Source organism: Eucyclogobius newberryi, unplaced genomic scaffold (genome assembly GCF_026437365.1).
Source record: "Eucyclogobius newberryi isolate DKJ021-1_F unplaced genomic scaffold, fEucNew1.0.hap1 SCAF_21, whole genome shotgun sequence".
Classification (NCBI taxonomy): Eukaryota; Metazoa; Chordata; class Actinopteri; order Gobiiformes; family Gobiidae; genus Eucyclogobius; species Eucyclogobius newberryi.
Genome location: NW_027315846.1, coordinates 27,553,633 through 27,580,779, shown reverse-complemented (window position 1 = coordinate 27,580,779; position 27,147 = coordinate 27,553,633). Strand labels below are relative to the sequence as shown.

The 27,147-nt window shown below is 43.2% G+C and overlaps 1 protein-coding gene across 1 annotated transcript in view; it reads left to right on the top strand.

The window, feature by feature from the left end:
• The window catches only part of cnksr1 (connector enhancer of kinase suppressor of Ras 1), an 81,515-nt gene that overhangs the window by 35,905 nt on the left and 18,463 nt on the right, over positions 1-27,147 (top strand). The window contains exons 11-16 of the mRNA XM_072457868.1: positions 3,236-3,447; positions 6,514-6,617; positions 6,807-6,840; positions 18,215-18,390; positions 26,454-26,527; positions 26,866-26,937. Coding sequence (XP_072313969.1) covers positions 3,236-3,447; positions 6,514-6,617; positions 6,807-6,840; positions 18,215-18,390; positions 26,454-26,527; positions 26,866-26,937 — 672 coding nt within the window. The remainder of the gene's footprint in view (positions 1-3,235; positions 3,448-6,513; positions 6,618-6,806; positions 6,841-18,214; positions 18,391-26,453; positions 26,528-26,865; positions 26,938-27,147) is intronic.

Here is a 27,147-nt window from a genome sequence, read left to right as displayed (position 1 = left end):
AAACACACACAGAAAACACAAATTCTGTCTAGAAAAATTATGTTTTTTTCATTGTAAAACCCTCAAACATGCTCAACCAAGCATTTAAAAAGGTTCAAACTGAACCACAAGGTGCAAAAAAGTATTCTTGTGATACATACAAGCAATAAAACACTATTTATAAAAATAGTTTTTTATTGCTTGTATGTATCACAAGAATACTTTTATATGTTCATATTTGCACCTTGTGGTTCAGTTTGAACCTTTTTAAATGCTTGGTTGAGCACGGAGGGGGAGGGGCTCCTTCATAACTTCAACTTTCACATAATGCAAAAAAACGAAAATCACACATTTGAAAAAAAACAAACCTTAATTTGTCTTTTTCTCTGTTTCGTCGGGGCCGACTCGTGGCGGTTTTTAGGGTGGTGAGTCACATATGCTAACGTGTCTGTTAGCGGTAGCAGAGTGTGTTTTGATGTTGAACAATGTTGATCTGAATGAGTTGAACGTGTTTAATAAAGCTCAACTGACTCTGACTTATCTGTTTAGCTTAATGCGCTTTATAGTCCGGTGCGCCTTTTCGTGCGCAAAATATGGTATATAGTTTTGGTTACTTTGTCTGTCTGGGTATTGCTTTTTTGACAACCCTTGTTGAGAAGAACACTAGAATTAACATAGGGAAGGTGTTTACAGGATATCTGTACACAAACAATGACTAAGATGAAAAAGAAAAAAGATTTGAGCCTGTTTGACAAAAGAGGGATCCCCAAATATGCAGCTTTTGTGGGGTTTGCGGTGGTCAATGCGTCAGAGGTGATCCAAGGAAAGAGATTAGTGTCTGTGGTAAATGAAGCCTGCGTAAATTCAGCCTGGAAGACCTAACTCCACCCATCTACGTCTACTGCTACACCAGGGCCGCCTGCCCCTCCAGCTCAACCAACGCACCCAAGCCGGGTGTCCTCCTGTCCGTCTGTGGGAGTCGGGACCCTCCTTCACTGTGGAACTCCTCCAGGTTTCTACTTTTCCCAAGGAGGTTTTTTGTAGTTTTTCCTGGCCGAGAAGGAGGGTCTAAGGACAAGGGACTTGCACCTGCTCCCCATCCTCAATCAACGCACCCAAGTCACGCCTCCCCGTGGCACAGCGCACCTCCTCTGCACCTCCTCTGCTCCCAATCAGCGCACAGCCGGTCCCATTCAAACCCCCAGGCAGTTGGCTCGGCCGCTTCAGACCGTACTGCGACCCACCACCTCCCCTCCTCCTCCTCTGCTCCTAATCCTCCTCTCTACCCTCTAATCATATCTACCACCACTAGTCTCCAGGCCCCGGGGGGAGACATCTAATACAAATAGATTATGGAGCGCCCGTGATTGTGATGTCTTCCTCCGGGTTCCGGCGCGTCCTTTCTGTGTTAGTCTGAGTCTCTCCAGGGGTGAAATGGATTGTAACTTTGCCCTTCTAGTGTAAACAGTGGTTTGCAAAAGTGTTCATACTGCTGGAACTTTTCCACATGTGGTACAGTCATTTTTTGCGAAAGAGCAACACAAAGAAGCACAACATTGGGAAGTGGAAGAAAAATTATACATATTTCCAGATGTTTTATTAAAAAAAATATTATAACTGCAGCACTTAAAAGTATTCAGCCTGTTTTCCATGAATATTATTTCCATCAGGATAAATGCAGCTGTTCTGTGAAGGTCACAAAAGTTTGTAAAGAGAATGTTGGGGAGCAAACAGCATGAAGTCCAAGGAACACAGCTGACAGGTCAGGGAGAAAGATGTGCAGATGTTTAAAGCTGCGTTAGCTCATAAAAAAAGGTTGGAACTTCTCACGGAGCACTGTTGAATTCATCATAAGGAAATGGAAAGAACATGAACTACAAACCTACCAAGACATGGCCGTCCACCAAAACTTACATCTGAACAAGGACAGCCACATCAAACCAATAACATCAGTAGCTTTCTTCCATCTAAAAAACATTGCCAAAATCAAAAATTTAGTGTCTGAACCAGACTTGGAGAGACTTATCCATGCGTTTGTCTCCAGTAAATTAGACTACTGTAACGGCCTGCTCACTGGCCTCTCCAAACGAGCTGTAAAACTGCTGCAGTACATCTAGAACGCTGCTGCTCGGGTCCTGACCAGAACCAGGAAGTACCATCACATTAGTCCTGTTCTCAAGTCTCTGCACTGCCCCCTGTGGCTCAGAGAAGAGACTTTAAAGCAGCTCTGCTTGTGTACAAGTCTCTCCATGGCCTAGAACCAAAGTACATCTCAAGAATTGTACTTTTTTTTTTTTCGTTTTTTCAAAATAAAACACAAAAATGTTTTTTCTCCATTAGTCTAATTCCTGTTATTATGTCAGTCCAGTTGATTGTCGGGGGTTTTGCGTCATCCATTTCTTTGCTATGGCTTTTCTTCCTGCTGCCAAAAGCACATTCCAAAGGGATCCATTCACTTTGTTCATGGAAGGAGATTTTATGCCAAAGTACATAGTTCCAAAACTGAGTGGAATGGCAATGTCAAAAGCAGCTCACTGCCTCTAACAGTTTGCACCGGCCGCATTGAAGTATGGGCCCTGTTCCTGTTGTAAGAAGCACTTTGAATTGCCTTGTGTATGAAATGTGCTCTACAAATACACTTGCTTTGCCTTGCCTAAGGGTCTAATGCAGAGGAAAAATGTACCTATGGGACAGTAAAATGTGCTTTAACTTTAACCATAGCATTATCAATATCACTCTCTGGAGGTAATGTCCATGGAACTCAAAAGATGAAGCTAATAGTGATAAAGCTTATCTGAGATCTGTTGACTCTGAACTAAAAATAATGTCCACATATATGCTAACCATAGGAGGATCTGATGTGAAGACAAACAATCAATTCAAAATTCAATTTATGTTTGTAAGAGCAGTTGCCTCGAAGGGCGACCGTGAAAAACACATTCCTCTTTGTTCATAGGAAATTAGCAAATGCCCCAACATCCCCTGCCATAGACCCTCCTTCTCAGCAAGGAAAAGCTACAAAACCCTTCTGTAGAAAGTAGAAACCTCCGGGAGACCCACAGTGAAGGAGAGATCCTCACTGTCAGGACAAACCCCTTTTTTCTGCTTGGGGGAAGAACAAAAAAGAAACATGAAGAAGCTGAAGATGTGTCCAGGTTGGAGCAAGGACTAAACCAAGTTATCATTTAGCCCTAAAAATTGGAAATTATACCACTAAAAATATCAGTGCTTATCATATTTTATTTGAATCTGACAGGAGAGCAATCCAGGGTCCAGAGGGAGACAGAAGAGCCATCCAGGGTCCAGAGGGAGAAAGGAGAGCCATCCAGGGTCCAGAGGGAGACAGGAGAGCCATCCAGGGTCCAGAGGTGGGGCAGCAGCAGCAGCAGCAGCAGCAGCAGCAGCACATGGGTCAAGAGGAGTCAGATCTGCCCTCAGAGAGAAGGCTCCAGTCCCTGTCTGCAGAGGGTAAGCTCTCTTATCCATCAGGTGTTTGGATGGGTTTGGGTCATGTTCTATTATGGTGAGGTCAAAATCTCAGATTGAGTGCAGGAGCCAGTAGTTTTTATTGCCAGTGACATCACGCTGCATTTATGTCTATGGAGGAAAGTTCTATAGTTACCATGGTGACAACATTAGCAGACCCTGTCTAATAAGTTTTAGAAAACAAATAATTATAAAATACAAAATTGATTAAAACCTCCCAAAAATGTATTACATTTTTTGTGTGTACACGCACACACACGCGCACACACACACACACTCACAAAACCCCCCAAAATGTATGTATTTTTGTGTGTGTACACCACTGCCCCCAATGCTGTTCTGCACCCCCTGGTGAGGTCTGAATCCCCTCAGCCAAATAATCAACAAGACTGGCTATGGATACGACTCTGGAATGGGGCTAGCATCAGTCACCTCCTCTACATGGATGACTTCAAGCTGTACGCTAAGAGCGAGCGGGACATTCCCTCCCTGATCCACTCCACCAGGATCTACAGCTCAGATATCACAATGTCAGAGAAATGTGGTCAGATAGTGACTTAGAGAGGGAAGGCGGTCTACACAGAGGGAAGGTGGTCCACACAGAGGGAAGGTGGTCCACACAGAGGGAAGGTGGTCCACACAGAGGGGGTCTCAGTCCCAGAAGGAACAATAGCAGACATTGAGGACAGTTACAAGGACCCTGGAATCCCACAGACAAATGGCAACCTTGAAGAGGAAACAAGGAAAGCGGCTACGGTCAAATACCTACAACGAGTGAGGCTTGTCCTCAGAAGCAGCTCAATGGTAAGAACAAGTCCCGGGCAATAAACAGCTGCACCCTGTAAGTGATCCGATACCCTGCAGGAACTATCAGTTGGCCAGAGGAGGAGATACAGACCACAGATGTTCAAGACACGAAAGCTCCTGACCATGGAGGGTTCATCCCAAATCCAGCACCCTGAGACTGGACACTAGCCGTAAGGAAGGAGGCCGAGGACTAGTGAGCGTGAAAGCCACTATCCAGGACGAAACGTCCAAGATCCATAAGTACATCAAGGACAAGGCTGCTACAGATGAGGTTGTCAGTGAATGTCTCAGACAATGAGGAACAGAGGATGAGGTGCTGGAGGGACCATCATGGGAGGACACGCCCCTACATGGGAGGACACGCCCCTACATGGGATGTACCACCGGAACATAATTGAAGTGGCTCACGAAATCCTACCAATTGATTGAAAGAGCCGGTCTGAAGGACAGAGGACCTGATCATGGCAGCACAGGAGAAGGCCCTGAACACCAGATCAATAGAGGCCCAGATCTACCACACCAGACAAGACCCAAGGTGTAGGCTGTGCAAACGGGGCCCTGAGACAAGACCCAAGGTGTAGGCTGTGCAAAGGGGGCCCTGAGACAAGACCCAAGGTGTAGGCTGTGCAAAGGGGGCCCTGAGACAAGACCCGAGGTGTAGGCTGTGCAAAGGGGGCCCTGAGACCATCCCGCACATAACTGCAGGGTGCAAGATGCTGCAGGGACAGCACACATGGAGCTCCATGACATAGAGTACAGAAACATCTGTGCAGAGTACGGGCTGGAGACCCCAAGGACAAGGTGGGTGTTAGGGTTAGGAAACACCTCCAAAGGTGGTGGAGAACGACCGAGCCAAGGTCTTCTGGGACTTCCAGATACAGACGGACCGAATGGTAATGGAGAACCAACCGGACATAGTGGTGGTGGATAAACAGCAGAGGAAAGCCGTGGTGGTTGACGTGGTAATACCAAGTGATGGCGACATCAGGAAAAAGGAACACGAAATACCTAGGGCTAGAGAAGAGCTGGAGAAAGCATGGAAGGTGAAGGTGAAAGAGCTTACAACAGATCCCTGGAAAAACATCCGACATCTCAGTCCAGAAAAGTCCCGTGCAGGAAAAGCAAATATACAGAAAAACCCTTAAACTCCCTGGAGGACCCAAGCTTAGAAAAAGGGGATATGACCCCCCACGGAGCGTAAGCATGTGTTTGTGTGTGTGTGTGTGTGTATGTGTGCGTGCGTGTGTGTGTGTGTGCGTGTGCGTGTGCCCATTTTGAAATGAAGCATGAATGCTCTTTTTTTTTCATTTGTCTGATGTCTATTCCTATGTCAGTGCAGTCCTTGATCATTGGTTTGTGTAATTCTCTTTTTCCTGCTGCCAAAAGTACATTCCAAAGGTATGCATTTATTGTGGCCATGGCTGGAGTTTTGAGCCCCTAATACATAGTTTTAAAATTGAGAGTGATGGCAATGTCAAATTGCAGTGCAGTGCAATCTGCAGTGCACTGTTAATTTCGGTCCAATATTTTTTGAGGAACAAGACAGTCCCAAAACACATGACAGTGGTTTGCCTCCTGCTGCCACATTTTCTCCAAAAGTTAGCATTTCCCTGTGAGTAATGGACACTTTGACATGGTTTTATGAAAACCGTGTAGAAGAGCTGCAGGAAGTGTGTGTGAAGAGCTGAAGGAAGTGTGTGTGGAAGAGCTGCAGGAAGTGTATGTGTGAAGAGCTGGAGGAAGTGTGTGTGGAAGAGCTGCAGGAAGTGTGTGTGGAAGAGCTGGAGGAAGTGTGTGTAGAAGAGCTGGAGAAAGTGTATGTGAAGAGCTGCAGGAAGTGTGTGTGGAAGAGCTGGAGGAAGTGTGTGTGGAAGAGCTGGAGGAAGTGTGTGTGGAAGAGCTGGAGGAAGTGTGTGTGGCAGAGCTGGAGGAAGTGTGTGTGAAAGAGCTGGAGGAAGTGTGTGTGGAAGAGCTGCAGGAAGTGTGAGCTGGAGGAGCTCCTCCACGCACACTTCCTTACACTTTGTATCAAACCCTAAAGCGGGGGGTCTTGTCATAATAATTGGACATATTTCTTGACTCTCTGGTTGAGCTTTAGATTTTTGTTGTGTGTTTTATATTTAAAAAAAAGTGTGTGAGTTTGTGTCTTGAGTCAAGTCTGGGTGTTCTGGGTGGATAGACATCAGGACTGTGGTGTTGATTCTGTGCATGTTCTGTGAATGTTGACACTTTGTTTCCCAGGTGACTTTGAGGGTCAAGAAGGTTTTCTATCTCCCCGTGGAAGGTCCCCCAGACGAGGGAGTCAGGGCGAAGGCAGCTTTGGCTCAGATATGGTGAGATATACGGTATATAACATGTGTTAGGAATCACAGCGAGTATGAATTTACTATAATGCTTAACCCATTACATCGATTGTAATTCAAATGATAATATGTAGCATTTTACCAAATAGTTACTCCCTGACTAACTTATAAGTTGTTAAGAATAGAGGGCGTGTTCATGAAGAATCTAACATGATTTACATTGACTTTCAGGGCATTGAGAAGCCAAAGAAGAGTTCTACTAAAGGTAACGTTTTACTGGGTTTCAAATGATCTGGGGTCTCATTCATAAAGCATGCATACGTACAAAATGTGACATACGTGATGTTCCACATTAACTTTGGGGATTATAAAAAGATAATTCTACATGGGACTGAGATTGTGTCCACACTCGCTGAACCATGTGTACAGATTTTTCAGAGATTAGACCCAGTTAGAGGAAGTTTGTGTTTAGTGTGCAATGTATTTAGATCCCTTTACTTTATACTACATTTGCAAGAAATATAAAATAACAACCTATTTCTTCTTTAATCACAGCTGCTTGTATGGGGAATCACAAAAGTGTTTTTGATTTATATTTGTCATTTCAAAAAGCATGCACGTGATAATAAAGTTTGTCCAAAGCAAATGTCCAGCCATTAAAACGCTGCTGTCATAAGCAAGGACAGGTAGCGTAGCTCTGTTCCCCTCACTCTGCCACTAATGCACACATCACGCACGCGCATCACGCACGCGCGCACACATCACGCGCATGCGGCCTGCCCCTTTGCCGCTCCTTCATGAAGGCTTTTCAACTTCCGATCTGCGTCTCGGTTGCTCGAAAGACGGAGATCCCCAAACTGTCGATTTTATACTTTTTAAGGATACTTTTTATATTAAGTGTTTTTATAAAGTTAAGTTTTTTATTTGGATTAACTACTTTTAACCACTGGATGTCTGGATGTCCAGGACGACCATGATCCTGCAGTGGTCCTGGATGGGACCCACGCTGCCGCTATCCTCATTCCGTCCTTTTTTTCCCTTCAGGTACTTAGCAACGTGATGTTGGCAGTTGGCATCGAACTCTTTTTCTGTCTTTGAGTAAAGACCAACAACATCAGCCAAATGATCCTGGACACATTTGGGTAGTCCTTTTACCAGAGTAGAATAGAACATGAGAGTGTTGCCAGTACCAGGTTGTATGGGCTCTCCAGTTGCATCATGGAACTGTGCTTTAGCTCTTTGCTTATATGTAAAGTAGTCTTCATCATTTTTCATTTCCAGAGCCAACAGACCGTCAGGAAGGCAGGTGGGATACATTCCTTTAAGTACCTGAGTTAACTGAGGCTTTATGGTGGCAAATGATGTGGATGCTCTAACTGGAGCATGAATCTGTTTGGATACTTCAGAACGGATCCTGGCCACCGTATTCTCATCTGTTGCTCTTATAAGAATTGCAGACACATCTCCCCAGCAAAGTGTTTCTCCCGCAGTATTCGTGGTCAATGCTCTGAGGAGGGCAGTTTTAACATAAGCCCTTCTAGATCTTTCAATGCGAATGGTTGGTACACTTCTTGGTTACTTGCAGTCATTCGGAGAGGTGCAATGAGAGGAGGAGCCTCTTCATTGCTAGAAAACTCATCATCTTCTTCCTTGGTACCCTTGTGTACGGGGAGCGGGTGAAGTTCTCCACTCAGGAAAGTGTCGTCGTACCCATGCTCATCCACCATTCCTGTGAATGCTCCCACCACATATTGATTTGGTGTTGACACAAATGGGTCTGAACCCGTTTTCTTCTGTTGTTCCACACCTCCTTGAATGTGGAGTTTCTGCTGTGCTTGCTTCTTACTTTTAGCTTCTATTAGCCTAGTTCCTAGGACTGTGACTGGTTCCCTCTTTCATCCAAGCTGTTTTTCTTGTTTCCTGCGTAGCTCAGCCGCCACTTCCCGTTCCTTTCCTTCCAGTAGTTGTTGTAATCTTCTTTCTTCATCTGAGTCCGAAGCCAATCCAGGTGGTGACCATGCATTGGTGGCAAGTTGATCTTTTTGAGCCACTGTTTGCTCGAGCATGAATTTGGAGATGTGATTTTGGCTGGAAACCAATGTTGTCAGAGCTAACACCTGTTCCTTCAAATCCTGCATCTGTCTTTGTTCTTGAGTGGGTTCTGACGGGACCATAGTCAGAGTACCCGAGACTACAGCATGTTTCGATGGCAGCTGTTGTATGGTTCTGGTTGTACCTTTTATCAGAGCTGAATCCATGGAAGAGCACTGCAGGGGAGGAGCCGCTGGAGTAGAAGTGTGGGGAGCTGGTTTTTCTTGTTCCGTTTCTGTCATAATTTTCTTCAGTTCTTTCGCTAGTTGTGCATATGTGCTATGATGGTCGTTTTCAGCGGAGGGGCACTGCAGTTCACCTTTGGCCAGAGGTGGGAGGCGCTATAGCTGTGACGTCGACCTTGTACCCCAGTCTGCTCGCTCTCTTCTTCTGTGCTAGAGCCTCCATCTTTGTTTTTGTTATTCGCTCCAAAAGGGATGCGCTTATCGGCTCTGTTTTTCTGTTTCATTTTGTTTTTTCTGATTGTTTGATGCTCTTCTGGTTTCACCTGAATATTGGCCAGAAATAGTCTCTCTTTTCTGATTAAAATGTCTTTTGCCATTTTATGTAGTTTCACTGAAAATGAAAATGTTTCTTCATGTTCTTTCAGTTTCTTTTTGTCAACAGTTTTTCCTTTCACTGTCCAAATCTGATGTGTTTTGTAATGCAGGACCTTAGATTGATGATATTCATTAATACAATTCCATTGTTGTTCTGTGGGAGGAGCCACTGCTACATCACTGTGGCTATTAATCAATCTTTTCTCTGCATATTTTTGGAAGAGGTTCTTCATTTGTGTAGTTTGCTTTTTTGCTTCCTTTGGGTTTTGTTCATTTGCACGGATTGTATTTTCGAGATCCTTCAAAAATGTATTAATTTTGAATGGAATAAGGTTCATTTTATTCAATTTATCTATATCTTAATTTCAATGTATTATTATTTAATAATAAAAAACTGTGGCAGTCAGTGGTCTTTCGAAAACAAACAAAAGAATAAAACAAATAATAATAATAACAACTATTATTATTATAATTTGAACAATAATTATCCATCCATCCATCCATTTTCTACCGCTTGTTCCCTTTCGGGGTCGCGGGTGACTGGAGCCTATCCCAGTGACTTCAGGCCTTAGGCGGGGTACACCCTGGACAGTGGCCAACTTGTCGCAGGGCCAACACAGAGACATAGACATTACAGACAGTTCACGCTCACATTCATGAATGAATTGATTGATTCAATGAATGAATGTGAACAATAATTATAACAATAATAATACAATAAAATGCTTTTAGGGGAAAAAAATGATATTAAAATTTTAAATTAAAGATTTAAAATATATATATATTTTTTCTTTTTTTTTTTTTTAAAGAAATTTGAAATTCAAATAGAATACAAACTTGAAGAAATGAAATTAACTAAATAAATAAAAATTCCACCTAGCCACAGAGGGTAGTTAATCTTGTCAGTAGAATGCTTTAAGCCAAGTAATAGCTTTCTTATTCCCTTTAGTTACCTACACGTCCCACGTTTTATTTTTTATTTTTTTTCCCGGAGTCCAACTCCCTTTTAAATCAGTCCAACTGATTGTACGTACTTTTATACATGCCCAACGTGTTTTGGAGTCCAACTCCTCTTTAAATCAGTCCAACTGATTGTCTAAACTATCACTAAATTCATACTTGTATGCAATGTGGAAAATTGTTAAAGTTTTGGCAAACTTTAACAATTTAGCATTTTCAATGTGCAGATTTTCGTAATAAATACAAGAGGTTTCTGGCTTGCTTTTGTTGAATGGTCCCAGTCACAATGGTAGGTCAAAAATAAACTGGCAATTGACTCCTCTTGTCTCTCTCTTGGCTCGGTGTCCTTGTTCTCCCATCATTCCCAGCTGAACCGTTACTGGACGCTATGCGTCGTCAGCCGACATCCAAAAGAGAATTGTTTAGAGCAAAATTCAGATGTTTCCTTTCCAAGCATGATGAGAGACCCGCATCCTCCACCAATTCTGTCGAAGTATAGTCTATACAGACTGCGAGAGGCGAAGATCGTTCTCAAAGTCTTTATTTGATGAAAACATGGAAAAACAGGCAAAACAGTAGCGTGTTGTTCGTCTTGCAGCTGAGATTCGACTCTCCACAAGATTTAGCTGTGTTTTATATCGCTGTTGCTTGGGTCTGATAAAAATGGCCTGACCTGCGCTATGACGTCCGCTTTAAGATTGTTTAGACTAGTCCACAGATAATCAGAAAATACACAGAATAGTTAAAATACACAGAATAGTTCATTGTGACCCATATGCAGCAAGATCGTCTTGACTCATGATAAATAGGACACAGACGTGACAATAATTTGATCAATATCCACACCGCCACCAGTGCCCAGCTTGCGTACACAGCGAGCTACACTACCAACGCCTCCGAGACACGCCGGCCCTCCTCATCAGCTCCCGGCAGGAACTCAGAAGCGCCCCGCTGGTTCCAGCAGGGAGCCATGCAGAAACACAAAGTACCCATCCTGGGATCATCCATGGTGAGAGACGTGAGCGTGCAAAAGGGCTACACCTTTTCTCCTCCTGGTGCCCTCTGCAGGACATAAACACCTCCTGTCCTCCTCGTGCCCTCTGCAGGACATAATCACCTCCTGTCCTCCTGGTGCCCTCTGGTGGACATAAACACCTCCTGTCCTTTTGGTGCCCTCTGCAGGACATAAACACCTCCTGTCCTCCTGGTGCCCTCTGCAGGACATAAACACCTCCTTTCCTCCTTGTGCCACCTCCTGTCCTCCTGGCGTCCTCTGCTGGACATAATCACCTCCTGTCCTCCTGGTGCCGTCTGCAGGACATAAACACCTCCTGTCCTCCTGGTGTCCTCTGCAGGACATAAACACCTCCTGTCCTGCTGGTGCCCTCTGCAGGACATAAACACCTCCTGTCCTCCTGCTGTCCTCTGTAGGACATAAACACCTCCTGTCCTCCTGGTGCCCTCTGCATGACATAAACACCTCCTGTCCTCCTGGTGCCCTCTGCAGGACATAATCACCTCCTGTCCTCCTGGTGCCCTCTGCAGGACATAAACACCTCCTGTCCTCCTGGTGTCCTCTGCAGGACATAATCACCTGTCCTCCTGGTGCCCTCTGCTGGACATAATCACCTCCTGTCCTCCTGGTGCCGTCTGCAGGACATAAACACCTCCTGTCCTCCTGGTGTCCTCTGCAGGACATAAACACCTCCTGTCCTGCTGGTGCCCTCTGCAGGACATAAACACCTCCTGTCCTCCTGCTGTCCTCTGCAGGACATAAACACCTCCTGTCCTGCTGGTGCCCTCTGCAGGACATAGACATCTCCTGTCGTCCTGGTGCCCTCTGCAGGACATAAACACCTCCTGTCCTCCTGGTGCCCTCTGCAGGACATAAACACCTCCTGTCCACCTGCTGCCCTCTGCAGGACATAAACACCTCTGCAGGACATAAACACCTCCTGTCCTCCTAGTGCCCTCTGAAGGACATAAATACCTCCTGTCCTCCTGGTGCCCTCTGCTGGACATAATCACCTCCTGTCGTCCTGGTGCCCTCTGCAGGACATAAACACCTCCTGTCCGCCTGGTGCCCTCTGCTGGACATAAACACCTCCTGTCCGCCTGGTGCCCTCTGCAGGACATAAACACCTCCTGTCCTCCTGATGTCCTCTGCAGGACTTCATCCACATACGTTTGGTCCTCGTCTTCTCTCTTTTAACGTGGACCTCACTCTTGCATGTTCAGCAGTCGATGTGAGACAATCATGTCTTCAGAGACAGTCAGGATCACTAGGAGAATAATACTAACACTCTATTGCTCCTATGCAAATGAGAAAGGAATCACGTGACAAGTGTGTAGTGGATAAGAAATGGAATGGAGTCAAAACAGACCGAAAAAACTACAAATCATAGTTAATCTGCATTAAACCTACTATAAACCAGCTCATATCAAATACTCAATCTGATCATGTTCTAAACACTTAAATACAGCAACATTTAAATCAAAAAAAGGTCTTCGAATTATTCCCAAAATCGCCTAAATCTTCAATCAGAAATAGACTTCAGAGTGTGGGCAAAACCAGCAAATCCGGATATATTTCTATTATTATTTGTATATGACGCTGACATATCATTGGACAATTATAATATATTCTGTTGTGATGGACCCAGTAAAGGAGGCGGAGCAGCAATATTTATAACATCTTGTTTCACTGCAACTGTAAAATACAAATTCTCCAAGTCAAGTTTTGAATACAAAGCTCTAGAGGTGGTTTGGGTCAAATAATACTGTGAAAATGGGTTTTATGGTCCTCCGTCTGCCCCCATCAGACCCCTGGACTGTTGAAGCCTGACCCCTGGACTGTCGAAGCCTGACCCCTGAACTGTTGAAGCCCGACCCCTGGACTGTTGAAGCCTGACCCCTGGACTGTTGAAGCCCGAACCCTTGACTGTGGAAGCCTGACTCCTGGACTGTTGAAGCCTGACCCCTGGACTGTTGAAGCCTGACCCCTGGACTGTGGAAGCCTGACCCCTGGACTGTTGAAGCCCGACCCCTGGACTGTGGAAGCCTGACCCCTGGACTGTTGAAGTCTGACCCCTGGACTGTTGAAGCCCGACCCCTGGACTGTTGAAGCCTGACCCCTGGACTGTTGTAGCCTGACCCCTGACTGTTGAAGCCTGACCCCTGAACTATTGAAGCCTGACCCCTGGACTGTTGAAGCCCGACCCCTGGACTGTTGAAGCCTGACCCCTTGAAAGCCTGACCCCTGGACTGTTGTAGCCTGACCCCTGGACTGTAGAAGCTTGACTCCTGGACTGTTGAAGCCTGACCTCTGGACTGTTGAATCCCGACCCCTGGACTGTTGAAGTCTGACCCCTGGACTGTAGAAGCTTGACCCCTGGACTGCTGAAGCCTGACCCCTGGACTGTTGAAGCCCGACCCCTGGACTGCTGAAGCCTGACCCCTGGACTGTTGAAGCCCGACCCCTGGACTGTTGAAGCCCGACCCCTGAACTGTTGAAGCCCGACCCCTGGACTGTTGATGCCTGACCTCTGGACTGTTGAAGCCCGACCCCTGGACTGTTGAAGCCTGACCCCTTGAAGCCTGACCTCTGGACTGTTGAAGCCTGACCCTTGGACTGTTGAAGCCCGACCCCTGGACTGTTGAAGCCTGACCCCAGGACTGTTGATGCCTGACCTCTGGACTGTTGAAGCCCGACCCCTGGACTGTTGAAGCCTGACCCCTTGAAGCCTGACCTCTGGACTGTTGAAGCCTGACCCTTGGACTGTTGAAGCCCGACCCCTGGGCTGTTGAAGCCTGACCACTGGCGACGATTTTAATCTTTTTTTTTTGCCTTCAAAGAAAGAAAAATAAGAATTTACCGACCGACCCACTTGAAAAATGTTGGGTCGGATCACAGCAAACAGACAATTTATTTGGGGCAGCCTTATTAATTAATCCTCACACTTATTACTGCTCCACCCGACCGGACCCTAAAGAGCCACTTAAAGCAACATTACTTGACATTATCTTAAGCAACACGCCTCAGAATGACCACTGTGTCTTTCCTCTGGACTTTAGTGACCACTGTGTCTTTCCTTTGGACTTTAGTGACCACTGTCCTGTTGAGTGTGTGCGGAACACTAAATGTTTTAAATCCAAATGAAGTGAAACTTTTAAAAAAAGCATTTGTGTATGATCGTTTCCAAAGTGACAGTTTTACCTCTAGTGTTCCAGAACCCAACACAGCACTGGACGTTTATCATGAACACATTTATATCACTGATATAATATATAACTGATGGACACGCCCCTCTTAAAAGAGTCAGGGTCAAAAATCAGAATAATCCTGGTTCTGTCCAGACATTGCTGCTTTATCTAGATAGCATGATAAAGCTTGAGCAGAAACCACGGCAACCAAACCAGCAGCAGATTGGCAGCAGTTTTGTCTTAAGTGAAATATGTTTTTAATATTCCTAAAGCCAATACATCTTACTACGTCAAAACTTTCACAGTCACAGGGCAATTTTGCAACATGTGGGCAAAGGGTTAAATCCTTATAGCAAAACTCTACCCTCTCTTTCTCTTCGCCAAACGAAATCATGAAAGATTCAATCAACAAAAAAAGATATTTGTGATGCGTTTAATCAGCACTTTGACTCTGGAAATATCTTTGATGCTGCTTCATCTGTTGTTATTTCCCAAATACATGAGAAACTGCTTTTGTTATCCCTTTGCACAAAGGAGGCCAGAAAAATGAAATGATTGGAATAACTTTCCTTCCAATCTCAAAACTCTCCTGCCGAGAAAAACTCTTGGAGAAGCTCATAAGTACCAGGTGCTTAATTTATTTCCTCTGTAAAAAAGAAATATTCAGTTTTAAATATCTACAGTGGATTACTGGATTTAGACCAGGGCATAGCACTATCACATAGTACTACATAGTACTATCACAGCTGCTACCAAAGTTATAAACGATATCGCTGTTGCATTGGACAATCATGAAGAATGTGCTGCTGTTTCTGTTGATCTATCAAAGGCTTTGATCCAGTGGATCACTGGATTCTCTTGGATCACTGGATTCTCTTGGATCACTGGATTCTCTTGGATCACTGGATTCTCTGTGATCTCTGGATTCTCTTGGATCACTGGATTCTCTTGGATCACTGGATTCTCTTGGATCTCTGGATTCTCTTGGATCACTGAATTCTCTGTGATCTCTAAAATCTCTTGGATCACTGGATTCTCTTGGATCTCTGGATTCTCTTGGATCACTGGATTCTCTTGGATCTCTGGATTCTCTTGGATCACTGGATTCTCTTGGATCACTAAATTCTCTGTGATCTCTGGATTCTCTTGGATCACTGGATTCTCTTGGATCACTGGGTTATCTTGGATTCTCTTGGCTCACTAGATTCTCTGTGATCTCTGGATTCTCTTGGATCACTGGATTATCTTGGATCTCTGGATTATCTTGGATCTCTGGATTCTCTTGGATCACTGGATTATCTTGGATCTCTGGATTCTCTTGGATCACTGGATTCTCTGTGATCACTGGATTCTCTGTGATCAGTGGATTCTCTTGGATCTCTGGATTCTTTGTGATCGTCTGGATGCTTTTGGGTTTGATACAAATTCTTAAAAATGTTTAACAGATGGCGTCACAAATAGAGCTCAAACTGTTTCTGCTGATGCTTTCAATCTGAATGTTCTTACCTTGATAAAGGAGTTCCTCAAGGCTCCGTCCTTGGATCACTTTTATTTACAATTTATATAAACTCAATTGGGCATAATGTAAAACACAGTATTGTATACTTGTATACAGATGATGCAGTTCTGTGTGTTAGAGCACCTCCTGCTGCACAAGTGATTCAACATATTCACTCCAACAAAACTGTGATCATTTAAAAACATTAATGAATTCAAATAAAACTAAATGTATGTTGTTCTCCAAAGACTCTAGTGACCCAAAAAAAATATATATATATATTCTTACGCTTGATGGTAATAGGATTGAACAAGTATTCTCTTACAAATACTTGTATCTGGATCGATGATAAACTCTCCTTTAACAAACTCATACAAGAGCCACAAATCATCTTAAAGTCAGATTGTCATTCTTCTTTAGAAATAAAACGTGTAGAAAAAAGTTCATCCAGATCACATAATACTCAGTTCTAGATTATGGTAATATTATATCAATGCATTCAGCTCTAAGATTCAGCTCTGAGGTCCATCTCTGAGGTCCAGCTCTAAGATTCAGCTCTGAGGTCCAGCTCTGAGGTCCAGCTCTGAGGTCCAGCTCTGTGCACATGCAGACTGTCTCCTATCAGCAATGTCTCTGTGACCTTGACACTTGGCACAGATCCTCCTTTTGTCTGCTGTATTTTGTCCACGTCATGTATAACATTTTTGACTTTACGTTATCTGTGTATCGTTTAGGCTTTGCACCAAGTTTGTTCCAAGACACAGCCTGGTCTTTCTGGTCTTGTTTTGGGAACGACACCGAGTCAATCCAGTTTAGGTTGAAAGTAGCTGTTTTTCTTGTAGCCATAGCAAGCGGGGCGAGCGAGAAAACGTCTGCACTCTTCAGAAGCAGCAAGTCAACCTAAGGTCCAGCTCTAAGGTTTAGCTCAAAGTCCAGCTCTGAGGTCCAGCTTTAAGGTTCAGCTCTAAGGTCCAGCTCCAAGGTATAGCTCAAAGGTCCAGCTCTGAGGTCCAGCTTTAAGGCTCAGCTCCAATGTCCAGCTCTAAGGTTCAGCTCTAAGGTCCAGCTCTAAGGTTTAGCTCAAAGGTCCAGCTCTTAGGTCCAGCTTTAAGGCTCAGCTCTAATGTCCAGCTCTAAGGTTCAGCTCTAAGGTCCAGCTCTAAGGTTCTGCTCAAAGGTTCAGCTCTAAGGTCCAGCTCAAAGGTTCAGCTCTAAGGTTCAGCTCTAATGTTCAGCTCTACGGTCCAGCTTTAAGGCTCGGCTCTAATGTCCAGCTCTAAGGTTCAGCTCTAATGTTCAGCTCTAAGGTCCAGCTTTAAGGCTCGGCTCTAATGTCCAGCTCTAAGGTTCAGCTCTAAGGTTCAGCTCTACTGATGAAATGAAGGGTCAATAGGAAAGAGAGGGTCACTTTGTTCTGGAGGATGAAGAGTGTAAAGTATAAGTACATCTCACTGGAGAACCACAGGATCACATGTTCTGTTGGAAAAGTGTGTCTGGTTTCTTTCTAAGCCCATGTCTAATGGACATTTGTAATATAGAAAAAAATTACATTCGGACTTGAAAATTGATCAATTTAACAGACTGGACTAAAAAGGACATTTTTCTTTTAGGGCCATGATTTTATTTGATCACTTATTGTTTTTCATTTGTGTCTTGTGTCTCTCTTTCTGCTCGTGGTTTTCTTTCTCTGTTTGTCTTTATGTGTTCTAAAACTTAAAAATAAAAACTTTTTAAAAAAGAAAGAAAAAATATAGTGTGTTTTTTTACTCTCCCCCAAATCATTGGTTGAAAATTCACCATGGCCACACCCAATAGTATATTTTAAAATGTGAAGTTTTTGGGATGAAAACTGTTGGAGGAGATATCAAAAGATGATTATGTCTGACTTTTAAATTATTGATTTTGATCCAATATGGCCAACTTCCTGTATGGTTTAGGGCGGGGTCCTAATAAATGTTTTTACTTGTCCTGACATAAAAAAAAATTCTTAGGGTCTTCACTCAAATTAGAGCTCATTTAGCTCTCATTTTCAATGCCATGTGCTTGCATATTCATCATTGTTTAATGCTTGACTTTCATGTTTTCCCTCAAAATCTCACAGTTACAGGAGGGTTGAATCTTTGGACCAGACCACAAATGTATTTGTAAAATTGTCTTTTTATAGAAGACACATGTAAGGTCAACATGTCACAAACATAACATTGTTGTACGGTTAATAAATGAGACCCCAGATAACTGCGCGTATACTTTTTACTTTTCAGCACTGGCTGTAGTACTGAAGTACTGTAGTAATGAAGTACTGTAGTACTGAAGTGTTTTATCCACAGGGATGAGTACAGCCATGAGCCGGCGCAGAGTCTCCTGTCGTGAGCTGGGCCGTCCTGACTGTGATGGCTGGCTGTGGAAGAAGAGGAGGGACAGTGGAGTGTTCGTCACACAGAAGTGGCAGAGGTTCTGGTTCATCCTTAAAGGGCCAGCACTGTACTGGTACAACAACCGGCAGGTGAGAGCACCTGCCCACTCTGGAGATGAGAGGACTTTAGGCTTGAAATGGGAACGTAGGGCTCAGCAATTCATCTCATTTCAATAGATCAATGATTAGCTTGGGTCTTTTTTTTCCCTTCACAACGCGACCAGATAGCGAAAATAATAAGAATACTAATAGACATCAACTAAAAATCAAAATAAACAAAATCATGGATCATTTAAATAAAGGTCCCACTAAGTCCAAAGTTTGTCAAATTTGTCTGTTTCCAAATTAACCCTAAATGTATATTTTTCCAGTCCAGTCCTTGATTGTTGGTGAGGTTTGTGTCAGCCATTTCTTTGTTTTGAGGCCCAAGTACATAGATCTAACATTGAGCGAGATGGCAATGTCAAAAACAGTCTGCAGTGCGTTGTTAATGTCCAATATTTATATGCGACAGGACAGTCTCAAAACACACTCTTAATAGACAAATGACATCCGCCTGAACACTGACACGGGCAAAGCCTCAGTCTTAATTCTGTTAGATCTGAGTGCTGCTTTAGACACTGTCCATCATGGGACCCTCTTACAGAGACTAGAGGACTGGGTGGGCATCACTGGCCCCGCCCTAAACTGGTTAAGGTCCTCTCTGGAAGACAGGAAGTACTTTGTGTCTCAGACCACATGCCCCTGACCTGTGGGTGCCCCAAGGGTCAGTCCTGGGACCCCTTCAATTCAACCTGTACATGCTACCGTTAGGTCAGTTGATAAGCTGTGAAAATGTGTCCTATCACAATGATGGAATCTGAAAGGCGTGAAGATAAGACTCCCAGTCACTGACACCCAACATGCCGAGCTCGGAGATTGTCATGAGGAGATGAGACCTAACTAAAACGATTAAAAAATAACTTGGTGAGTATTAGATTACATGGGTGCACGAAACTAATGCGTTAGGTTCTTCGTTACTCTAAAAAAGTAAATTGAGTACTCTTAATGCTTTACCAGCTAAGGGATCATCTCAAAATGGATTGAAGCTGAAAATACTTAATATTTTTAGTCTCTCTCTGGACCCCCCCCCCCCCCCCCCCAAAAGACTTAAAAAATAATAATTCTGGCTTCACATAAAATTTTACGCGTTGATAAAACGATAGTAGCTTCACCTCTAGTGAACATCCCTGAACATCCTTTGGTATGTTTATATGTAGAAGTTATGAACTCTCCAAATAATGTCAATGCCTGTAGCGCATGTTTGTTTACTCAACCCACATGGTCCACGGGCCCTAGGGGCCCTAGGGGCTCTAAGGCACATCCCATTCAACCGAAACTGTGAGATGATCACATTGAGTAGAAAAAGCTTCAGTTGTAGTCATCTGGACTCAGTTAGAAAAAATAGACGTTTCGACTCTCATCCAAGAGTCATTGTCAATTAAAGAATTTAGATCGAGAACTCCGATATTTATACTGTTCTGTGGTAAGTCCCGCCCATTGGGCGGAGCCTTCCTGGAAGGCTTAGGAAGGCTCCGCCCAATGGGCGGGACTTACCACAGAACAGTGGTAGTGACAAATGAGGGATTACACATAGACTTAAAGGCGGTATGGACGATTTTTCGGCGATTTGAGAACGCAGACGGAAGTGCGCATGCGCACTCCCCCGTGCGGACCGATACAACACACACGTGCGTTTGTTTATTAGCGCAACGGAGCGCATCGCTCGTCTCCCGTAGATTTCTGTCCACTTCTGCGTCAGCTTGAACTGTCTTTCTCGTCTTCATTTTGCCCCGTACACTGAGGGAACTATATTATGATAGATCCATGCGCTTAGGCACGCGGAAACGTGGGGATGAGCCTGACGCGGCTGCAGGTGAGCGATAGGTGCGTTTTATGATTGATACGTGGCAGGACAAATGATTTATCCACGCCACGAGGAAATATGATAAAAAAAAAATTCTGAAAAAAAATCGTCAATACCACCTTTAAGGTACTCAGGACAGATCTAATATATCCCCAGAGCCCTGCCATCGAGGAGTTTGCCAACAACCTCAGTGACTTGAGCTTGGGTTATGGATGAGTAAGCCTCAGAGTCCCCAGTCTCTGCTTCCTCTTTGGAAGATGTGAAAGCAGGATTGAGGAGGTCCTCATAGTATTCCATAGGATGTCCGACGACGTCCCCAGTCAAGGTCAACAATGACAACAGGAGGGAGAAGCAGTGCTTCTCCCTCCTGAAGCGTTGGATGATTTCCAAAAAGCTTTGATATGTTGAAATAATCCTTTGGCTTAGAGAAACAGGACTTTTATAGGTGTTTTAAATTAAGGAGTTATTAGAACTTTAAACAAAACAGCATTTAGGCCGTGACCCCAAGCTCAAAAGATGCTCAGAAATAGAGTTTCGTGCCGAAAAATCGGGCACTAACTAATTTTTATCATTTTTGTATTCTCAAATATATGTTCTTTACTGGGTAAAAAGTTCTCCGCCTGAAACTTGCACAATAGCGAGATACAAGAGCCTGAAGTTGGATAAATGCTCAGATTTGTGACTTTTTGGCATGTTTGCCATTTTCAAGTTACTATTACTAGATAACTGAAATAGATGGAAATCTCAAACTCGGTCAGCACTTACACATTCTTACTAATAAAAGGATTCCAGAGAATCATCAATGTAGCTTTATTACTTTAGACATAAACACAACTGAAAAGTGCCACAAAATAAAATTTTCACTAACCCTAACAGCTATTAAAAACTTTTGAACAGTTTTTTGCCACGTCTCACAATTAACTTTCTCAAAATATTAATCTTTTTCAACATCAGTGTAGAATTGCTGAAAGTTGGGCATGTCAGAAATGATAATTTTAGCATTTTGCCACTTTCAGTACATTATACTTGTATTAATATCAAAGATAAACAGCTTAAACTTGTTCAGCACTTACACTTTGATACTTATAAGAGGAATGTATGGTAAAAAATGTAAGATTTATTTATATCACACACAAAAATAATCAATCCCTGCAGTGTACAAGACTCTTTTTCTCTCCAAGCTAATGCCGTGACCTTCATGTGGTTGAGCAGTTTTCCTCTGGTGTTGAGTCATCATCTCCTCTATCTGTATCTGATTCTGTCCCAGTACCAGTACCAGAGGAAGATGGTAAAGTGTCAACATCACCTGCGTGCCCACAAACACAAGCTCACTGTTGTTCCGGCGGTGAGGGTTATGGAAATGCAGCTGTGGGTAATCGTTTTGTAGATGATACTTGAGGTTGTCAGTCCTGAAATAAAAAAAAAAATGGGTCAGTTTACAGACATATGATGCAGATCACAGAGACATACCAACGGTGATATCAGCAGCTCCAAGCTTTTCAGAATTCCCACAGTGAGGGAAGAAGTTCAAAAATTTAGGATGAAGATAAATTCAACTGTATATATTCACTTCTCCCTTTGGACTTTATCCTTCATTGTGGGATTTTTATTTGATCAATCTTAACCTCTACTATTAATCAGTTTGTGAGAGCCCCGGACTGTGTATCTGACACACATGTCCCCCATTGTGTGGCCTAATAAAGGCTCATCTTATCTTATCTTATTAATTAACGTACCTGAATTCACTGATGTCTTGTCCTTCTTTCCGTTTAACAAGTTTGATGAAGAGCTGAACCAACTTTGTCATCCGAATTCTTGACCAACAATTATTCGTTCATCAATAACCGTCTTGCAGAATTCTTCATACACACTGCCAAAGTCTGTGATGACACTTGATGGCCTATTAATTAAAAAGAAAATGGATTAAGGTTTGTATTACATTTCCAAATTACCAAAAAAAACTAATTGTCATCTACTGCTGCACAGAAAAATCACACACTTAATACAATACGGCATGTGTGAATCTGTCCCTGACACTTAAAATCTATATAACAATATTTCTATGAGAAAAAAAAAATCTATATTTTTTTCAGCAATCGTATATTATTAGTTGGAACTGTGGTGGAAAAACATAATCTGGCCCTTTGCTTTTCAATTTTTTGCCATTACAGTACCAGTATGTTGATGCATTGTCATTTAAATGATTAATTGTAACAATCATACACAGAATTATACAGTTTCTCACATTCAATATAAAACCACCTTTTATATATTTCCAAGACAAAGGTTGCTTCGTGGTGATGTCAAACGCACCTTCCTCTTTGAGAGCCATGATGTTTGGTCTTAATCTTGTGTATTCTCTGTAGCATGACTTATGGTAATGCACTTCAATGGCAACACAGTCCTTATCTCTAATATTACATAGAATATTTTCATCAGATTTCTTCTCTGCAGCTTTGTAGAGCAGACCTTTAAAAAAAGAGGCAGACATGTGCAAAAAATGATTAATTTTTAGGTTCTAATGAATTTATTGTAATAATTTAAAAAAACACATACCAGCACTTTCTGTTTCCTTCTGTAGAGATCTGTCTCTTCCATGCTTCCCGTAGACTTTGGTGAATCTTTCAGCCTTACAACAGACTGTGCTTTGTCTGGGTAAAACTTGTTGTGAAGTGTGTGGCTCTGATGATGATGAAAGTTTGGCAGATTTTGATCGTAGCTTTTTTAGAGAGATCAATGCAGCAATCGATGCTTCCTCTTTCTTTCACTTTCAGTCTGTTCTTTCTCAAATCGTCTCTGTGCACCGGTTATCCTTTTCTTCTCAATAAACCGTCTGTAGCAAGTGGAATCCAAATTCACAAGAGATGTCGCTCTCTGACAAAATTTGTTTACGCACATTTGCGGACCAATGTTTACGCACATTTGCGGAAGGTTTCCCACCGTTCTTCACAAGGAATTCCTGTATCGACACCCAGGGCCGTAGCCAAGGGGGGTTCGGGGGGGTCGAACGAACCGCCCATTTGGGCCGAAAAGGTCCGTCTTGAGGGACCACAGATATTAGCCCTTTGGGGTCGACGCCCGCACCGGTGCGTTTTGAAACATGGTCGGCTTTAGGACCGCGCATCATGAAAACTAAGTGACGGCTGCCGTCGACGTCAAAGAGGATGAACAAACGAGAGGAATCATGTTGTTTTTGAGTAGTTTTGGAGAGTTTTAGTATGAAATTTCCCCATGTGGGACAATAAAGGATTTCAAGTATTTCATTGTCAGTAATATAGTTGTTGTGAAGCAAAATGAGGGGCACACTTCATGTTGATCAAGTTTAGTCCTGGTTTAGTCCTGGTTTAGTCCTGGTTTAGTCCTGGTTTAGACCTGGTTTAGACGTGTTTAGACCTGGGTTGGACCTGGTTTAGTCCTGGGTTAGTCCTGGTTTAGTCCTGGTTTAGTCCTGGTTTAGACCTGGTTTAGACCTGGTTTAGACCTGGGTTGGACCTGGTTTAGTCCTGGTTTAGTCCTGGGTTGGACCTGGTTTAGACCTGCTTTAGTCCTGGTTGAGTCCTGGGTTAGTCCTGGTTTAGTCCTGGTTCAGTCCTGGTTTAGACCTGGGTTGGACCTGGTTTAGTCCTGGTTTAGACCTGGGTTGGACCTGGTTTAGACCTGGTTTAGTCCTGGTTTAGACCTGTTTTAGTCCTGGTTTAGTCCTGGTTTAGACCTGGTTTAGTCCTGGTTTAGACCTGGGTTGGACCTGGTTTAGTCCTGGTTTAGACCTGGGTTGGACCTGGTTTAGACCTGGTTTAGTCCTGGTTTAGACCTGTTTTAGTCCTGGTTTAGTCCTGGTTTAGACCTGGTTTAGTCCTGGTTTAGACCTGGGTTAGACCTGGTTTAGAGTTCCTTCTGAACATCACTCACATGGAAGTACAAGGCCTGTGATGTGGCTCTCTGTCATTTTGGACAGAAACTGTTTTGAGAAGTAGCACAAATAGAAAAACGCCTGAGGATTTAACTACTTTTTTTTGTAAATAGTGGTTTATTGCTTGTATATATCACAAGAATACTTTTATATGTTCATATTTGCACCTTGTGGTTCAGTTTGAACCTTTTTCAAACGCTTGGTTGAGCATGTTTGAGGGTTTTACAATGAAAAAAACATATTTTTTTCTACGGACTTTGTGTTTTCTGTGTGTGTTTAGGTCCAGTTATGTTGAAATAGTATGTTAGTGAAAAACTAACTAACTGATCGATTAGACCGTCGTGAGACAGGTTAGTTTTACCCTACTGATGTTGTTGCAATAGTAATCCTGCAACTTCACCTATATAGGTGAAGTTATGCTGAAAAAAAAGATGCCCAACATTGGTCTGGTAAACATTTCTTAATGGTGAACGTGTTCGCAAGGAAACACCCCAGATTCTGTGTGAAATTACTGTATATGTGTATTTTTTTTATTTTTTTTGTGATAAAACATTATATGTATACATGTAAGTAATCTACCTCATCATACTAAAAAGGTCTACCATGACACAAAAAGAACCCCCCCACAGAAATCCTGGCTACGGCCCTGACACCTGTATGTACAATACACCGGCGGACACCCTTTTTATGGGGAGATCTTCTCCTTATGTCTTCAGAGCTATCCTCATTCACCACTGACATGCCGCATACTAAAGGTTGTTTACATCGCGTAGTAATACTGACCAACAACCGGCGATCACCTCATTGGTACAAATGGCATCACGTGACGTTGACACCCCGTGGCCGATGTGCACATGCAAAGATATAACACCGCAAATAAACACTTTTATCTCAAAATTGACAAGGATTTTGATGGAGAACTTTTTCCTGAGCTTTCTTTGTGTAATATCCAAGAACGTGATCTTAACAGATTTTAGTGGCCAAATTTTTCGGACCGAGCTTGAACAATGTGGCTTTGGGGTCATGGCCTAATTGACTGTAGCCCATTGACCAACATATTTACTAAAGCTAATAAATCTGAATTTTCAAGAGGAATAATATGATGGCGATGATGGTGCAGTTCTACACGGCCATCATTGAGTCCATCCTCACCTCCTCCATCACCGTGTGGTACGCTGGAGCCACAGCCAGGGACAAACAGAGACTACAGAGCCCTCTGATGAGAAGGTGATCGGCAGCAGACTTCCATCTCTGCAGGAACCTTCTCACCCTGGACATGGACTATTTGAGCCACTCCCCTCAGGCAGGAGGCCACTCCCCTCAGGCAGGAGGCCACTCCCCTCAGGCAGGAGGCCACTCCCCTCAGACAGGAGGCTCCGGTCCATCCGTACCAGAACCTCCCTCCACAGGATCAGTTTCTTTCCTCTGCAGTTGGACTCTAAACACTGTCACTTTGACCATGATTTAATCACTCACTGCACTGTTCACTTTCTGCACTACAAATGTATATCTGTACAACTGTACAGATATACACTGGCCGTTTTGTCAATATACAATTTTGTTCATTGACAATAAACCTTTTCTGATTCTGATATCTAAAATATATAGATACATTAATTCAACCATATATATCAGATGTAAAAGGGGGAAAAGAAGGACCACAGGATCACATGTTTGGAGGGGATTCTGTTGGAAAAGTGTGTCTGGTTTATTTCTATAACACCATGTCAAAGTGCCCATTCCTCACATTCAATGGAAAATATTACATTCAGACTTGATTTGAAAAGGGGCACATTTGAAAGACTGAGGACTAAATGGGACATTTAATTTGGTTTGTGTGTGCCTTAATTTTATTTGATTTTGATATTTTGTGGACTGAATTTGATCTTAGTCTATTGTTTATTTGATCTTGTGTTTAATATTATACATTCACTAGCAAGGACCACAACCCCAGCTACGAGAAACATGAACAACACAAATGTACAGAAGTTGATGCTGCTTTTGGGGCCTCGATACCCCCATCTAGGATATACATTGGAAGAATTAGAATAATTAAAAGAGGGTGGGAGGGAGGCACAAAGTCACAACACTGATCTGTGTGACCTGGATGCTTAATTAATGTAGCCGCAGGAAGGGGCGTAAGAGGGGTGTGGTCCTGCTTCCGAACTTGAGATAACAAACTTATCTTCATTTATAGTGAACCGGGCCAATAAAAACTCTGCTTTATTTGCCAGTCTTTACTTTCGTTGCAAACTGTAACAATGTGAGTTGAAATGGCTTCAAATGTTGAGGATAACTGTGTTTTTCCTTCTTTTGTCCTCTTTCGTCTGGTTTTAGGATGAGAAGGCTGAAGGCTTCGTAAACGTCTCCAGCTACAGCATTGAGAGTGCTGGGGAGCACAAGAGGAAATAGTAAGCCCCGTTTATGAGAGCATGTACATATCAGAGGACACATGGGTCATGGCCGAGTGCTGGACGCCTTGTGCCCTTTGCTTGTGTTTTTAACAAGAAAACATTTGAATGAATTTGGGGCGTGTCCCAAACACCAAGACATTATTTATACTGCAAGAAATGCCAAGGTTAAGGTATCCAAAGCAGTTCAAATAAACACCCAAAACCATTCAATACACAAAAGAATATGTGCTTAATATGTTTTGTATCCACTCCAGCTGCACTGATAAGTGAGACATATATGTCAGGGACATTTGCTGCTCCAAGCCCCTGAATGTCTGTCCTTTGCTTTTCCTCAGTGTCTTCAAAATGTGCCACTCAAGGTTTCAGAACTTCTTCTTTGCTGCAGACCACGTCAATGACATGAGCAAGTAAGTCCTACAGCCTCACTGTGGGTGCCCTTCATGTCCATGTGTTCAGCTCTGTGCAAGCCAGAAATCCAAAGACTGTAAGAATATATACATCTGATCTGAAGGACCGTGGTACAGTGTGCTGCATATTCCCACATTCGCACGTCCAGGGTCAAGAGCTCCCAAACTGAAACTCTCAAGACTCCAAAAAGCATCTATAACATCGTTGAG